Source organism: Macaca mulatta, chromosome 10 (assembly GCF_049350105.2).
Source record: "Macaca mulatta isolate MMU2019108-1 chromosome 10, T2T-MMU8v2.0, whole genome shotgun sequence".
NCBI lineage: Eukaryota > Metazoa > Chordata > Mammalia > Primates > Cercopithecidae > Macaca > Macaca mulatta.
Genome location: NC_133415.1, coordinates 98,380,037 through 98,396,666, shown reverse-complemented (window position 1 = coordinate 98,396,666; position 16,630 = coordinate 98,380,037). Strand labels below are relative to the sequence as shown.

At 45.6% G+C, this 16,630-nt stretch overlaps 2 protein-coding genes across 2 annotated transcripts; both read left to right on the top strand.

Annotated features, from left to right (window-relative positions):
- Nucleotides 1-2,654: 2,654 nt before the first annotated feature.
- SPINLW1 (epididymal peptidase inhibitor) lies at nucleotides 2,655-7,328 on the top strand (the record flags this gene model as incomplete). Its single annotated transcript, NM_001032841.1, is given in 5 exon segments — nucleotides 2,655-2,789; nucleotides 3,479-3,500; nucleotides 3,502-3,536; nucleotides 6,315-6,482; nucleotides 7,020-7,328. Coding segments are annotated over 5 exon segments (327 nt in total). The 3' UTR covers nucleotides 7,031-7,328.
- Nucleotides 7,329-10,373: 3,045 nt separating this feature from the next.
- Nucleotides 10,374-16,073, top strand: LOC144329343 (eppin). The gene is made up of 4 exons (XM_077951858.1): nucleotides 10,374-10,692; nucleotides 12,178-12,309; nucleotides 15,087-15,254; nucleotides 15,792-16,073. Exons 1-4 carry the CDS (start codon nucleotides 10,602-10,604, stop codon nucleotides 15,800-15,802), a joined length of 402 nt encoding a protein of 133 aa, XP_077807984.1. The 5' UTR covers nucleotides 10,374-10,601; the 3' UTR covers nucleotides 15,803-16,073.
- The last annotated feature ends 557 nt before the right edge of the window (nucleotides 16,074-16,630 follow it).

Sequence of the window (16,630 nt, the reverse complement as noted above, 5' to 3'; positions counted from 1 at the left end):
CTTCACTAATCTTTCTCCCTGCTCAACCATCTTCCAACTTATCACTCTACCGGCCACCCATCCATCCACATAGCTACCTACCTATTCACACACCTACCAATCCCCCCACCTACCTTGCTCATCCAGCAAGATGTACCTGAGTGTTTATTTGGGGTCTATTCATGTTTTAAGCACTGCGTTCTAGACAGAGACCTGTTTGATGGAGTTTGGAGCTTACCTGGGGGAGCAAATATATAACTTAGTAATACAGTTAGAGGCAGAGGGAACAACACAGGAAGGCAGTGACAGAGAATCAGTCCATGTGACAGGTCTTGGGCTAATGAAAAAGCAGGAGGTGTCAGGTACAGGCTGGTCTGGTTGGTTCTCGTTGGGGTCCCCTGTTCTAAGCACAGGATTGTTCCTGGGAGAGAATTGGCCTGGAAGCAGAGGTAGGACACCATGCCCCTCAATGAGAGAGGATGAAGAAAGGAGAGGCAAAACCCCAGATGGGTCCTCACCCAGCCTCCTCCAAGAAATTATTGGAGAGAAGGAGCCAAAACCATGATTCATCCCAAGTCCCAAAGACATAAATTTTATTTCATTTGCTTGGAAAGTGAGACGCATGGATGGGCCTGAAAATTAGGCAAGACAGAATGGAATGAAACAACCAGAAAGATAGTTAATTTATTTTCAATAAAATTTATGAAAAAATGCAGCCCTAATTGGGGACCCTGGGTACCATTTAGAAATATACTGACTTTGTGGGTGTTCAGCCTCTGTCTCCACTAAAGACATTACTTCATTCCTTTAGACTCACCCTTCCTCTCTACCTTCAACTCTACAGGAAAATATTATATCCACACCAACATCAAAACATGCCCTAGTGTCCTCTGGCAAGAACTTTCATGCTCAGTTCCCTCTTAATCTTATTTCTCACACTCACTTGCTGGGTGACATTTAGTCAGTATCCTCACTTCTGTGGGCCTTATGATTCCCATCTATAAAATGAGAAATAGGGCTTGATGGTCCCTCAGAGCACTTCCACTTAGATATTCCAGTTTTCACTCTCTCCTGGGCTGAGTTTGTTAGAATATGGGAAATGAAATGAGTGAAACAGCACTGCTTAGGACATCTTGCTTGTTCATTAGAAATTCTAGCCAGGCCTGGTGGCTCATGCTTGTAATCCCAACTCTTTGGGAGGCTTAGCGGGCAAATTGCTTGAGGCCAGGAAGTGGAGACCAGCCTGGCCAAGGGCGATACCTCATCTCTACTAAAAAATACAAAAATTAGCAGTGCATGGTGGTGCATGCCTGTAATCCCAGCTACTCAGGAGGCTGAGGCACAAATTGCCTGAACTGGTGAGGTAGAGGTTGCAGTCAGCTGAGATTGTGCCACTGCACTCCAGCCTGGATGACACAACAAAACTGTCTTTAAAAAATAAAATAAAAGAAAAGAAAAGAAAAGAAAGGAAAGGAGAAGAGAAGAGAAGACAAGAGAAGACAAGAGAAGAGAAGAGCAAAACAAAGAACAATTCAAATTTGGTAGTCTCTTTAAGTGAGATTGTCAAGTTGGTGGCATGGGACTGTTATGGGGGCTCTGTCTCTGATACTAAATTTTGTGACCATATAGTCACTCTCTGATGATAAGGTTGTCTTTCTCTGGCCTGTGTCTGTCATGTAGGAATATTTGGAGAACAAACTTGGCCCAAAAGGGTAACACCTAGTTTGAGAAGAAAACGGGAGCCCTAGGGATAACATTTACTCTGGAAAGAGTGTCTCTCTCCTTCCCAGGACTGGCTGAGTGGCCGGTGAAGATTCCATGGCTGTAGGAATGGAAAGCTGTCCAAGTACCCCAGCACCTCTTTCCCACAGCTCCTCTCCTAGCCCAGTTAGAATCCCCAAAGTCTGCTGTGTTACTGAACTTTATTCCACTGTAGTCTCTCAGGCAAATCCCTTCATGACATAGTTCCTCAGCTATGAAGGAGCTTGCATTGATGATAAAGGCTCCCTCTAAGATCTGATATTCTCTCTTGCTCTCAGAGCCACGAAACTTTGAGAAACAGTTTCTGAAGACTCTGCTATCAGCCTGATTCCTCCCTTACACCCTGTTCTGTGGCAAATCTTTATTCTTTGGCCTTAGTCAATGAATATGAGTGAACCAAAGATAAAACCAAAGACAGAAGGATGGGAGGAAACTGTGGAAGAGGGAGAAAGGAACACAGAGACCATGGGGAAAGAGAAACAGACTTAGGCACAGAGAGGCACAGATAAACAATGAGATACCAATAGACCGACAGGGACACATTGTCAGAGACAAGCAGAAGGGGTGCGCCCATAAGTGCGCACGTACGATGGAAAATGAATGAAGAATGAGGACACTCCACCACTCTCCAAGTTAACAAGATGAAGACCCAAGATGGTGGCATTCACTCTGAAGGCAGCCTGGAAAGTGGGAGACAAGCTTTGTCCACTCCCTGGGGTTGACTAGAGCCCTCAGCCCAGTGCAGCCTAGGGGTGCAAGGATCAAGATCCATTCGATGAGAGACCCTTCCTCCCAAGCTGTGAGCTGTGGGTGCCAGTTAGTCCCATTTGTGACCTTGGGAACTTAGTGTTCCCAGAAGAAAGGGGGTGGCCGGCTTGTCTCCAGTTCTTATATCCAAGGTGCAGCAGCTGAGTATTCCAAATTCTGGAACCACCAGAAAGGCTGGCCTCTCTTCAGCATGGGATCTTCGGGACTTTTGAGCCTCCTGGTGCTATTCATCCTCTTAGCGAATGTCCAGGGACCTGGTCTGACTGATTGGTTATTTCCCAGTAAGTATTGGCCTCAGCCCTTACCCTAGAGAGAGGGGAGTCTGCTGGGAGGAAGGAACAGGGAACAACTCTTCAGATCTGGGTTGCTTTCCACCATCTTAGCCCAGGTCTCGGGTTGGGAGAGGAGAGAGATCTTTGTAAGATCCCTCCTGTGGAAGATCCCTTCTGGGAATGCAGTAACCCCGACTTAGGCAATCCCCACTTTCAGCCCCTTTGAAGTGGAGGGCCTTTATCAAGGAGGTGGAGGAGAGTCATAGGATCTAGCTTTCAGGGGAGTTGCTACAGGAATCCGGGAAACCAAGGGACCTTCTCCTTACCCCGCGAGCAAAACAGGCCCCTTCCTTGAGGCATCATCTCTATTCAATCCTGGTTCTTTCAAATGTGGTCCCATAAAGTGTCCCTGTATCTCTAGGGGCTCACTGCTTTGAGATAAAGTACAGCATCCAGAAGTGCCTTTAAACTTCAGACACTAATATTCCATGACTATAATGTAACAATGATCATTATTATCATTTGCTGAACACTCAGGAAGTAAGGATTTCTGAAAAGGGATGTTAAAACTACAGAGGGATCTGGAATCAGACTTAGTGGGTTCAAATCTTGGTAGCCCTGTAATCTTGGGCAAGTTACTTACATTTTGTGGGCCTCAGTTTCTAAAGCACATGGGTGTGAAACTGCTCCTTCCCTAGGGAGATGTCCCACAATCAGAGAACAGCTGCGGAAAAAAATGTTTAGATCTCAAACAAGGTAACATTCAGAGCCGCAGAATAACCAACCCCTCCTCCCCCTGTCCTCACCTTCTGCCGTCCTGGACTGGCTTTGTGCCCTGATCGCTGAGGGCTGGTCTCTGGCAAAACTACTGGACTTCGGAGACCTGCAATTTAGATTCATTACTGTGCCAAATATGGTGTGTGCCATTAGTAATGACCTTTTCCTATCAGGTGATGCCTGAGACTCAGTTTCCCAAAACAAATGACTGGTGAAGGAGTGGCATTGAATCAGATTCTTTTGGCTATTTGGATACCTGTCACTCTTATAATTTTTTGAGCCCCAGGTGGCCATTGTTGCCCTAACATATACAACATTGTTGCTGCAAGTGATAAATGAAGCAATTTATATTTCCTAACTTTTTTGCTATGGAGTGACCACCTCTCTGCCTACACAAATCCAGCTTTGCACCAAAACACCTCTCCTGACTGCTGCACAACAGACGGCTTTTCCTTTCTGCTGCATCTTAATTTCATGCCCATCTCCCTGGGATGCAAAAAGACTGACTATCGAAGATTTTTTTTATTCATTCAACAAATATTTATTGAGTGCCTCTGAGACCCACAATAGGATTTGATCTGCTCAGTGTGGTCAGGGAGGTTGGGATTGCCTTCTCTGAGAAAGCAAATCTGGAGTTGAGTTGAGAAAGATGGGTAATGTTTTAGGCAAAAAGTGGGTGGAAGGGTTTTCCAGGCACAGGGAGTAGCATGCACAAAGGCTCAATGGTGGGGCCTGGGGAGGCCAGAATGCAGAGTGAGCACGAGCATGGGACAAGGAAAACAGATTCTGGGTGGGCAGAGATCAAACGATTCAAGTATGGTGGACCAGATTAAAGAGTATGGCCTGGATCGAAGGGCCATGGCAATCCACTGAGGCAGGGCATCACATGACAGGTTCATACTACATCTATAGAGTTTAAAATAGGAGGAACAGAGTATCTTAAAGGACTTCAAGGTGATAGAAATGGTGACTGGAACTAGAGGTAGCTGAGGGGATGAAGAAGAGTAGGACATGCTCGAAAGGTATGTAGGAGGTAAAGTAAACATGACTTGACAGAGAAGTAGAGTGGGCAGGTTAGGGGGCTAAGTCACTCATATGCTAGCAGGTAAGGATTCTGAATTCAGACCTCCTGAGTTCAACTCCTACCTCCAGTTTTTACCAGTCTTTTTGTCTTGGATAAATTAACAACTTTCCCTCACTGTGCCTCAGTTTTCTGAGATAATAAAAGGATCAGTGTAGAAGGTTATTTTGAGGATCCAATTGACCTGCATGATGTGCTTAGAGCAATGCCTGGCACATAGTAGCCACCTGATACCTATTTGCTTATTTGTAATTCTTGGCTAAGGGCTCCTAAATAGCAGAGGTCATGCCTTTTCTCTGTTCCTTGAAGCATTAGGCACATAACAGGTGCTCAATGAATAATTTATTCAGTTTAGAACAGGATACATTTTCTTTTACCCTCAACATTCTATAAGGTTCTGTACTGTGCCAAGCTACCTATTAGGAACTGGGATGCCAAGATGGAAGCAGACACACTAGAAACTCACTCCCTGCTCGCCAGAAACTCACAGCCTCAGGGATGACACTGAAGATATAAACAAATGAAAAATGAGTGCACAGATTCTGAAGCAAGGTGTGGCAGTGAGGACTGTAGAATGGAGTCAAGGGAGACATCACAACAGTTGATGTGTGAGAAAGGTTTTGAAGGAAGAAGAGGAATGTCACTGTGAGCAGTGCAAAGGGATGGAGGTATGGGGGTGGCACGGGGTGTTCAGTATTGCTGGAGCATGTGGCTGGAAGGGGTTCTGTGTCAGGGGAGGAGGCCAGCGTCACAGTAGGAGCCAGACAATGAAGGGCCCTGTGGGTCATGGGAGGATATTGTCATGAAGTGAAGGTAGGTCTTATCTGTGGAATGACATGATAAGTCTGGTTCTCAGATCCATCAGATCCTTCCCTGTGGTGGGAAGCATGAATGATTGATTAGAGGGGCCAGGACTGGAGGCAGGGGATCAATCTGAGGTTATCTCAACAGTCCAGGCATGAGACAGTCCCTGAGGCTTATATTAGAGAGACTGGCAGAGAGGTGAGCTATAGGAAGTAAAAATCAACAGGACCTCATTGTTTAGCAGTGGAGATTAACCCAAATGGAACTGTGTAAGCATAATTTAGCAGGGACCTGCGTTTGTTTGGTAGAATTGCTATAACAAAGTACCACTGACTGGGAATCTTAAATAACAGAAATGTATTGTCTCAGGTTCCTCAGACTAGATCCAAAGTCATGGTGTCAGCACGGTTGGTTCCTTGTCAGGGTTATGGGGAAGAAGCATGTTCCATTCCTCTCCCCTAGCTTCTGGTGGTTTGCTGAAAATCTTTGGTGTTCTTTGGCTTGTAGACACAGCACCCCAATCTCTGCTTTCACATTCATACGGTGTTCTCCCAGTGTGTTTGCATCTGTCCAAATTAACCTGTTTTTATAAGGACACCAGTCATGTTGGTATAGGGGCCCACCCTATTTTTGTCTGACCTTATTTTAGCTAATGTCACCTGCAATAACCTTATCTCCAGGGATGCAGATGCCCACTCTGGGGTCTCCTTGCACATGTGTGCAATATGTCAGTGGAGCTGTGCTCCTGCCGTGTGCTAAGGGAAAAGGAGCCTATTCCGGTTTCATCTATAGTGGTTGCCAGGGAGAATAATAACAACTGTTTATTTCTGGAGTGGGCACACTGAGTTTTCAACTCTGGAGTCTTTCTGCAGATGTATGTGAAATGCCAAATGAAACTGGCCCCTGCCTGGCTTTTTTTATTCGGTGGTGGTATGACAAGAAAAATAATACTTGCTCCACATTTGTCTATGGTGGCTGCCAGGGAAACAATAACAACTTCCAATCCGAAGCCAACTGCCTGAACACCTGCAAGAATAAACGTGAGTCCTAGGGGCCCCGGTCTTTCATCCTCTGCAGTCTCATGCTGGGAGGTCTGGGTGTTGACTGGTCCTTTCCAGGACAGCTACGTCTTTGGCAGACCTGCTGCTGACAGAACCAGCTCCGATCACGAGGTAAAAATGTACCTGGCAAAGCGGTAGACAAAGCTACTTTCTGGGAACTGAGGATGAGAAGGGATGTAGAAGTAATCAAGGCTGGCAAGTATGGGGGGAGTTAGGAGGGCTGGAGGAAGGGTGTAGAAGTGGTGAAGTCTCAGAGATGAATTGCAGAAGAGGCACAGGACGTTAAACCTAGACACGCTGACCAACCAACCCTTCCAAGCCATCAATGTCTCAACATAGCTGTTTGCCAGCAAGTCACTCCTATTTGTTTTTCCTTGAAGGAGATGGAGAGCTCCCCAAAGCAAACCCACTTCTTTTTAGTGTTTTTCTGTGCAAAGATGTATAAGCATAACTTCAAGCTCCAAAGATAAGCTGAACCCAAGATACTCACCTGTTTCTGTCCTACGTTCTCTGCAGGCTTTCCCTGATTGGATAAGGATGGGCTGGAAGAACTACCAGAGTGTGGCTCATGCTCTGAGGACTGTTCGTGTACTTGACTGATGCTCCAGATTGACTTCCAGTTTCACTCGCAGCATCCCAAGATCTTAGCCCTTCGCCAAACAGAACCCTTGCATCTCCCTCCTTTTCCTCCATCTTTGGCTCTTTTGATGCACAATATCCTTCCGTTTTGATTTCATCTTTATGTCCCCTTTATCTCCAACTTCTAGAGCTCCCAGCTTATATCTGTGTCACTCTCAATTGTTTCCAATAAAGAACATGATGTAATCCTGTGCCTCTGAGGCTGAGTAATTGACATCTTTTTGGCACATTACACTTTGCAGAGTAAGGGATCATTGAGGCTTCTGGTGACATCATTCAAGGGAGTGAAGACAATCAGAACTTTGAGAGTTGAGAGCTCCAGGAATATTGTTATTGTTATCTTCTTCTGTTTCCACAAAAGATTGTAAAACCCTTTTTAGGCAAGGACCCAAGGACAATGCCTTAGTTTGGATCCTCTACAAACTAACCCTGGGAAAAGGGCATGGGTGCATGTAGTTTGTTTGAAAGATCGCCCAAGACATACAAGATGGGGAGTGGGATGAGTAATTCAGAGAAGAGAAGGGAAGAGGGAAGAATCTATTAGGAGCTTGGTACCACTGTGGCTGAATCCTACTGGTGACCTTTTTAAGAATCGCGTACAACAGGCTTACAAATTTTCTTTTTAAAAATATTTTATTTTATTTTAATTCTGGGATACATGTGCAGGACCTGCAGGTTTGTTACATAGGTAAGCCTGTGCCATGGTGGTTTGCTGCACCTATCAACCCATCACCTGGGTATTAACCCCGCATGCATTAGCTATTTATCCTGATGCTTTCCCTCCCTCTGCCCCCTCCACAGGCCACAGTATGTGTTGTTCCCCTCCCGATGTCCATGTGTTCTCACTGTTCAGCACTCACTTACAAGGGAGAACGTGCGGTATTTAGTTTTGTTCCTGCGTTACTTTGCTGAGGATAATGGCTTCCCGCTTCATCCATGTCCCTGCAAAGGACGTGATCTCACTTTTTTTTATGGCTGCATAGTATTCCATGGTATATATGTACCACATTTTGTTTATGCAGCCTATTGGTGATGCACATTTGGGTTGATTCCATGTTTTCGCTATTGTAAATACTGCTGCAGTGAACAAACTCATGTATGTATCTTTATAAAAGAATGATTTATATTCCTTTGAATGTATACCCAGTAATGGGATTGCTGGGTCAAATGGTATTTCTGGTTCTAGATCTTTCAGGAATTGGCACACTGGGAGCCGCCGATTAAGGCCCCCTTCCCCCAGGGTAGGTACCAGGTAGTCCCACTGATGGCCTCAGGGATCTGGTGTTCCTGACGGGGGAGTCTGGCTGGCTTGTCTCCATGACTGTCTCTTGGAGTGCTGGGCCACATCGGGGCCGGCAAAGCACAGAGGTAGGAGCTGCTGAGCAGCAGTTCTTAGTTTTGGTGCCATCAACCGGGCTAGTACTTCCTAAAATGGGACTCTCAGGACTTCTGCCAATCCTGGTACCATTCATCCTGTTGGGGGACATCCAGGAACCTGGGCACGCTGAAGGGATCTTTGGCAGTAAGTACTGGGGACTCAGTCCTTGCAACGGAGGAAGGAAATTCGGTGGGGAGGAAGGAACAAACAACAATTTTGCAGTTGAGCAATTATTTTCTCCACCTGTGCCTGGAATTCCGGGTGGGAAAGACGGGAGCTATTTGGAGTCTCTTGGTAAGAGACTCCCTTGGTGAATATAGGCATCCGAATCTGTGGCAACTGACTCCTTGTTGCCATTTCAAAAAGTTCTTCCTGGAGGTGCCTGGACCTAGAGCTCATGAAATGAACTGAGAAAGAGTAGTAAGCCCAAGGAAGTCTCCCATAAGAAAAACAGCCTGCTCCCCACAGCACTACCTGTGTCAGCTTCCAAATGTTCTCATTGCCGCCCCCACACCCACACCTACAGAGGATCCTAGCCCTTGGGGTAAAGAATGGACTCCAAAAGTCTCTTGGAATGCTGAAATGTGAAGACTCACAATTAGCAGCTAACTGTACTGAGCACTGAAAATTAGTGGTTGAAAGTGAGCACTCAGGAGCCACACATTGTAGGTTCAAATCCTGGCTCCATCCCTGAGTAGCTGTGTGACCTTGGGCAAATTCACATAACCTCCTTGTGCTTCCAATTCTTCTGTTTATAAAATGTGAATATTAAGAGTACTTACCTATAGATCTGTTTAAAAAAAAAGAAAAGAAGAAAATACAAGAAAAAAGAAAAGGAAAGGAAAAGAAAAGAAAAAGAAGAAAAAGACGAAAAAAGAGAAGAGAAAAGCAAAGAAAAATTCGATTCAGTAGTCTCTTTAGGTGAGATTGTCAAGTTGGTGGCATGGGATTCTTATGGGGGCTCTGTCTCTGAAACTAAATTTAGTGACCTCATAGTCACTCTCTGATGATAAGGTTGCCTTTCTCCGGCCTCTGTCTGTCATGTAGGAATATTTGGAGAACAAACTTGGCCCAAAAGGGTAACACCTAGTTTGAGAAGAAAACGGGAGCCCTAGGGATAACATTTACTCTGGAAAGAGTGTCTCTCTCCTTCCCAGGACTGGCTGAATTGCCGGTGAAGATTCCGTGGCTGTAGGAATGGAAAGCTGTCCAAGTTCCCCAGCACCTCTTTCCCACAGCTCCTCTCCAGAGCCCAGTTAGAATCCCCAAAGTCTGCTGTGTTACTGAACTTTATTCCACAGTAGTCTCTCAGGCAAATCCCTTCATGACATAGTTCCTCAGCTATGAAGGAGCTTGCATTGATGATAAAGGCTCCCTCTGAGCTCTGATATCCTCTCTTGCTCTTAGAGCAACAAAACTTTGAGAAACAGTCTCTGAAGACTCAGCTATCAACGTGATTCCTCCCCTACACCCTGCTCTGTGGCAAATCTTAAATCTTTGGCTTTAGTCAAAGAATATGAGTGAACCAAAGATAAAATAAAAGACAGAAGGATGGGAAGAAACTGTGGGAGAGGGAGAAAGGAACACAGAGACCATGGGGAAAGAGAAACAGACTTAGGCACAGAGAGGCACAGATAAACAATGAGATACCAAGGGACTGACAGGGACACATTGTCAGAGACAAGCAGAAGGAGTGCGCTCGTAAGTGCACACGTACGATGTAAAATGAATGATGAGGACACTCCACTGCTCTCCAAATTAACAAGATGAAGACCCAAGATGATGGCATTCACCGGAAGGCAGCCTGGAAAGTGGGAGACAAGCTTTGCCCACTCCCTCGGGTTGACTAGAGCCCTAGCCCAGTGCAGCCTAGGGGTGTAAGGATCAAGATCCATTCAATAAGAGACCCTTCCTCCCAAGCTGTGAACTGTGGGTGTCAGTTAGTCCCATTTGTGACCTTGGGAACTTAGTGTTCCCAGAAGAAAGGGGGTGGCCGGCTTGTCTCCAGTTCTTATATCCAAGGTGCAGCAGCTGAGCATTCCAAATTCTGGAACCACCAGAAAGGCTGGCCTCTCTTCAGCATGGGATCTTCTGGACTTTTGAGCCTCCTGGTGCTATTCATCCTCTTAGTGAATGTCCAGGGACCTGGTCTGACTGATTGGTTATTTCCCAGTAAGTATTGGCCTCAGCCCTTACCCTAGAGAGAGGGGAGTCTGCTGGGAGGAAGGAACAGGGAACAACTCTTCAGATCTGGGTTGCTTTCCACCATCTTAGCCCAGGTCTCGGGTTGGGAGAGGAGAGAGATCTTTGTAAGATCCCTCCTGTGGAATATCTCTTCTGGGAATGCAGTAACCCCGACTTAGGCAATCCCCACTTTCACCCCCTTTGAAGTGGAGGGCCTTTATCAAGGAGGTGGAGGAGAGTCACAGGATCTAGCTTTCAGGGGAGTCACTACAGGAATCCGGGAAACCAAGGGACCTTCTCCTTACCCCGTGAGCAAAACAGGCCCCTTCCTTGAGGCATCATCTGTATCCACTCCTGGTTCTTTCAAATGTAGTCCCATAAAGTGTCCCTGTATCCCTAGGGGCTCCCTACTTTGAGATAAAGGACAGCATGCAGAAGTTCCTTTAAACTTCAGACACTAATATTCCATGACTATAATGTAACAATGATCATTGTTATCATTTGCTGAATACTCAGGAAGAAAGGATTTCTGAAAAGGGATTTTAAAACTTCAGAGGGATCTGGAATCAGACTTAGTGGGTTCAAATCTTGGTAGTCCTGTAATCTTGGGCAAGCTCGTTAAATTTCGTGGGCCTCAGTTTCCACATCTGTAACATGGGGATATTAATAGAACTTCCTTCATAGAGCGATTATAAAGATTAAATGAGATCATACACTTAAAATGCTTAGAAGAGTGCTCGGCTTATGGTAAATACTTAGCAAATGTTAGATAATATGACTGCGCATCTGTTACTCGGATGAGGGCTTTATATACTTTGTCTCATTTTTTTCTCACAACTCCGTAAGGTCAAAATGATTTTACAGATGATGAAACCAAGGTTCAGAGAGGGTCAGAATTCAGACCAAGAGTCAGAATTCAAAATCTTAACTGGCTCCGGGGTAAGTGATACTAATTGCTGTTTAATACCACCACCTAGAGGAACTTCCAAACACCGATTCCTCAACAAAGCGAAAAAGACCAGATCAGCTTAATTCAGTGGCCCGCAATTGGGAGATTTTGCCTTCCAGGGGAACTTTGTAGTGCCTGGAGACATTTTCTATTGTTACAATCAGGGGGTGCTACTGGTGTCTGATGGGAAGAGGCCTGGGATGCTGCTGAACATCCTACAATCCCCAGTTCAGCCTCCCCAAAAAAGAATTATCCAGCCCAAATATTACTGGTGGTTGAGAAATTCTGCCTTAGATGGGATGGAGCTGGGTGGGGCGGGTGGGAAGAGAGGGAGGAGTGGTCAGGGGGAAAGGAGGGTGTATGCAGTAGGGAAGTGAGTGAGGCCACCCTGAGGAAAAGAACTCCTGGGGGCAAGCAAAGTGGAAGCAAACTTCCCTGACTCTCTAGAATTGCCTTGTGTCTGGCAAAGCGGGGAGACACTACGCTCTCTAAGGCACATGGGTGTAAAACTGCTCCTTCCCTAGGGAGATGTCCCACAATCAGAGAAGAATGTGAATTCAGAGAAAGGGATGTGTGTACAAGGCACAGACAATGCCCAGACAACAAGAAGTGCTGTGTCTTCAGCTGCGGAAAAAAATGTTTAGATCTCAAACAAGGTAACATTCAGAGCCGCAGAATAACCAACCCCTCCTCCCCCTGTCCTCACCTTCTGCCGTCCTGGACTGGCTTTGTGCCCTGATCACTGAGGGCTGGTCTCTGGCAAAACTGCTGGACTTGGGAGACCTGCAATTTAGATTCATTACTGTGCTAAATATGGTGTGTGCCATTAGTAATGACCTTTTCCTATCAGGTGATGCCTGAGACTCAGTTTCCCAAAACAAATGACTGGTGAAGGAGTGGCATTGAATCAGATTCTTTTGGCTATTTGGATACCTGTCACTCTTATAATTTTTTGAGCCCCAGGTGGCCATTGTTGCCCTAACATATACAACATTGTTGCTGCAAGTGATAAATGAAGCAATTTATATTTCCTAACTTTTTTTGCTATGGAGTGACCACCTCTCTGCCTACACAAATCCAGCTTTGCACCAAAACACCTCTCCTGACTGCTGCACAACAGACGGCTTTTCCTTTCTGCTGCATCTTAATTTCATGCCCATCTCCCTGGGATGCAAAAAGACTATCGAAGACTTTTCTTATTCATTCAACAAATATTTATTGAGTGCCTCTGAGACCCACAATAGGATTTGACCTGCTCAGTGTGGTCAGGGAGGTTGAGATTGCCTTCTCTGAGGAAGCAAATCTGGAGTTGAGTTGAGAAAGATGGGTAATGTTTTAGGCAAAAAGTGGGTGGAAGGGTTTTCCAGGCACAGGGAGTAGCATGCACAAAGGCTCAATGGTGGGGCCTGGGGAGGCCAGAATGCAGAGTGAGCACGAGCATGGGACAAGGAAAACAGATTCTGGGTGGGCAGAGATCAAACGATTCAAGTATGGTGGCCAGATTAAAGAGTCTGGCCTGGATCGAAGGGCCATGGCAATCCACCGAGGCAGGGCATCACACGACCAGTTTCATACTACATCTATAGAGTTTAAAATAGGAGGAACAGAGTATCTTAAAGGACTTCAAGGTGATAGAAATGGTGACTGGAACTAGAGGTAGCTGAGGGGATGAAGAAGAGTAGGACGTGCTCGAAAGGTATGTAGGAGGTAAAGTAAACAGGACTTGGCAGAGAAGTAGAGTGGGCAGGTTAGGGGGCTAAGTCACTCATATGCTAGCAGGTAAGGATTCTGAATTCAGACATCCTGAGTTCAACTCCTACCTCCAGTTTTTACCAGTCTTTTTGTCTTGGATAAATTAACAACTTTCCCTCACTGTGCCTCAGTTTTCTGAGATAATAAAAGGATCAGTGTAGAAGGTTATTTTGAGGATCCAATTGATCTGCATGATGTGCTTAGAGCAATGCCTGGCACATAGTATCCACCTGATACCTATTCGCTTATTTGTAATTCTTGGCTAAGGGCTCCTAAATAGCAGAGGTCATGCCTTTTCTCTGTTCCTTGAAGCATTAGGCACATAATAGGTGCTCAATGAATAATTTATTCAGTTCAGATCAGGATATATTTTCTTTTACCCTCAACATTCTATAAGGTTCTGTACTGTGCCAAGCTACCTGTTAGGAACTGGGATGCCAAGATGGAAGCAGACACACTAGAAACTCACTCCCTGCTCGCCAGAAACTCACAGCCTCAGGGATGACACCGAAGATATAAACAAATGAAAAATGAGTGCACAGATTCTGAAGCAAGGTGTGGCAGTGAGGACTGTAGAATGGAGTCAAGGGAGACATCACAACAGTTGATGTGTGAGAAAGGTTTTGAAGGAAGAAGAGGAGTGCCACTGTGAACAGTGCAAAGGGATGGAGGTATGGGGGTGGCACGGGGTGTTGAATATTGCTGGAGCATGCGGCTGGAAGGGGTTCTGTGTCGGGGAGGAGGCCAGCGTCACAGTAGGAGCCAGACAGTGAAGGGCCCTGTGGGTCATGGGAGGATATTGTCATGAAGTGAAGGTAGGTCTTATCTGTGGAATGACATGATAAGCCTGGTTCTCAGATCCATCAGATCCTTCCCTGTGGTGGGAAGCATGAATGATTGATTGGAGGGGCCAGGACTGGAGGCAGGGGATCAATCTGAGGTTATCTCAACAGTCCAGGCATGAGACAGTCCCTGAGGCTTATATTAGAGAGACTGGCAGAGAGGTGAGCTATTAGGAGGTAAAAATCAACAGGACCTAATTGTTTAGCAGTGGAGATTTACCCAAATGGAACTGTGTAAGCATAATTTAGTAGGGACTTGCATTTGTTTGGTAGAATTGCTATAACAAAGTACCACTGACTGGGAATCTTAAATAACAGAAATGTATTGTCTCAGGTTCCTCAGGCTAGAAGTCCGGGAACATGGTGTCAGCACGGTTGGTTCCTTATTAGGGTTATGGGGAAGAAGCATGTTCCATTCCTCTCCTCTAGCTTCTGGTGGTTTGCTGGCAATCTTTGGTGTTCTTTGGCTTGTAGACACAGCACCCCAATCTCAGCCTTCACATTCATACGGTGTTCTCCCAGTGTGTTTGCATCTGTCCAAATTAACCTGTTTTTATAAGGACACCAGTCATGTTGGTATAGGGGCCCACCCTATTTTGGTCTGACCTCATTTTAGCTAATGTCACCTGCAATAACTCTATCTCCAGGGATGCAGATGCCCACTCTGGGGTCTCCTTGCACATGTGTGCAATATGTCAGTGGAGCTGTGCTCCTGCCGTGTGCTAAGGGAAAAGGAGCCTATTCCGGTTTCATCTATAGTGGTTGCCAGGGAGAATAATAACAACTGTTTATTTCTGGAGTGGGCACACTGAGTTTTCAACTCTGGAGTCTTTCTGCAGATGTATGTGAAATGCCAAATGAAACTGGCCCCTGCCTGGCTTTTTTTATTCGGTGGTGGTATGACAAGAAAAATAATACTTGCTCCACATTTGTCTATGGTGGCTGCCAGGGAAACAATAACAACTTCCAATCCGAAGCCAACTGCCTGAACACCTGCAAGAATAAACGTGAGTCCTAGGGGCCCCGGTCTTTCATCCTCTGCAGTCTCATGCTGGGAGGTCTGGGTGTTGACTGGTCCTTTCCAGGACAGCTACGTCTTTGGCAGACCTGCTGCTGACAGAACCAGCTCCGATCACGAGGTAAAAATGTACCTGGCAAAGCGGTAGACAAAGCTACTTTCTGGGAACTGAGGATGAGAAGGGATGTAGAAGTAATCAAGGCTGGCAAGTATGGGGGGAGTTAGGAGGGCTGGAGGAAGGGTGTGGAAGTGGTGAAGTCTCAGAGATGAATTGCAGAAGAGGCACAGGACGTTAAACCTAGACACGCTGACCAACCAACCCTTCCAAGCCATCAATGTCTCAACATAGCTGTTTGCCAGCAAGTCACTCCTATTTGTTTTTCCTTGAAGGAGATGGAGAGCTCCCCAAAGCAAACCCACTTCTTTTTAGTGTTTTTCTGTGCAAAGATGTATAAGCATAACTTCAAGCTCCAAAGATAAGCTGAACCCAAGATACTCACCTGTTTTTGTCCTGCGTTCTCTACAGGCTTTCCCTGATTGGATAAGGATGGGCTGGAAGAACTACCAGAGTGTGGCTCATGCTCTGAGGACTGTTCGTGTACTTGACTGATGCTCCAGATTGACTTCCAGTTTCACTCGCAGCATTCCAACATCTTAGCCCTTCGCCAAACAGAACCCTTGCATCTCCCTCCTTTTCCTTCATCTTTGGCTCTTTTGATGCACAATATCCTTCCATTTTGATTTCATCTTTATGTCCCCGTTATCTCCAACTTCTAGAGCTCCCAGTTTATACCTGTGTCACTCTCAATTGTTTCCAATAAAGAACATAATGTAATCCTGTGCCTCTGAGGCTGAGTAATTGACATCTTTTTGGCACATTACAACTTTGCAGAGTAAGGGATCATTGAGGCTTCTGGTGACATCATTCAAGGGAGTGAAGACAATCAGAACTTTGAGAGTTGAGAGTTCCAGGGTTATTGTTATCTTCTTCTGTTTCTACAAAAGATTGTAAAACCCTTTTTAGTCAAGGACCAAAGGACAATGCCTTAGTTTGGATCCTTTAGAAAGCAACCCAGGGAACAGGGCATGGGTGCAGGTAGTTTGTTTGAAAGATCTCCCAAGACATACAAGATGGGGAGTGGGATGAGTAATTCAGGGGAGAGAAGGGAAGAGAGAAGAGTCTATTAAGAGCTGGGTACCACTGTGGCTGAATCCTACTGGGGACCTTTTAAAGAATCATGCAAAACCGACTTATAAATTTTCTTTTTAAAAATATTTTATTTTATTTTAAGTTCCAGGATACATTTGCAGGACCTGCAGGTTTGTTACATAGGTAAGCCTGTGCCATGGTGATTTGCTGCACCT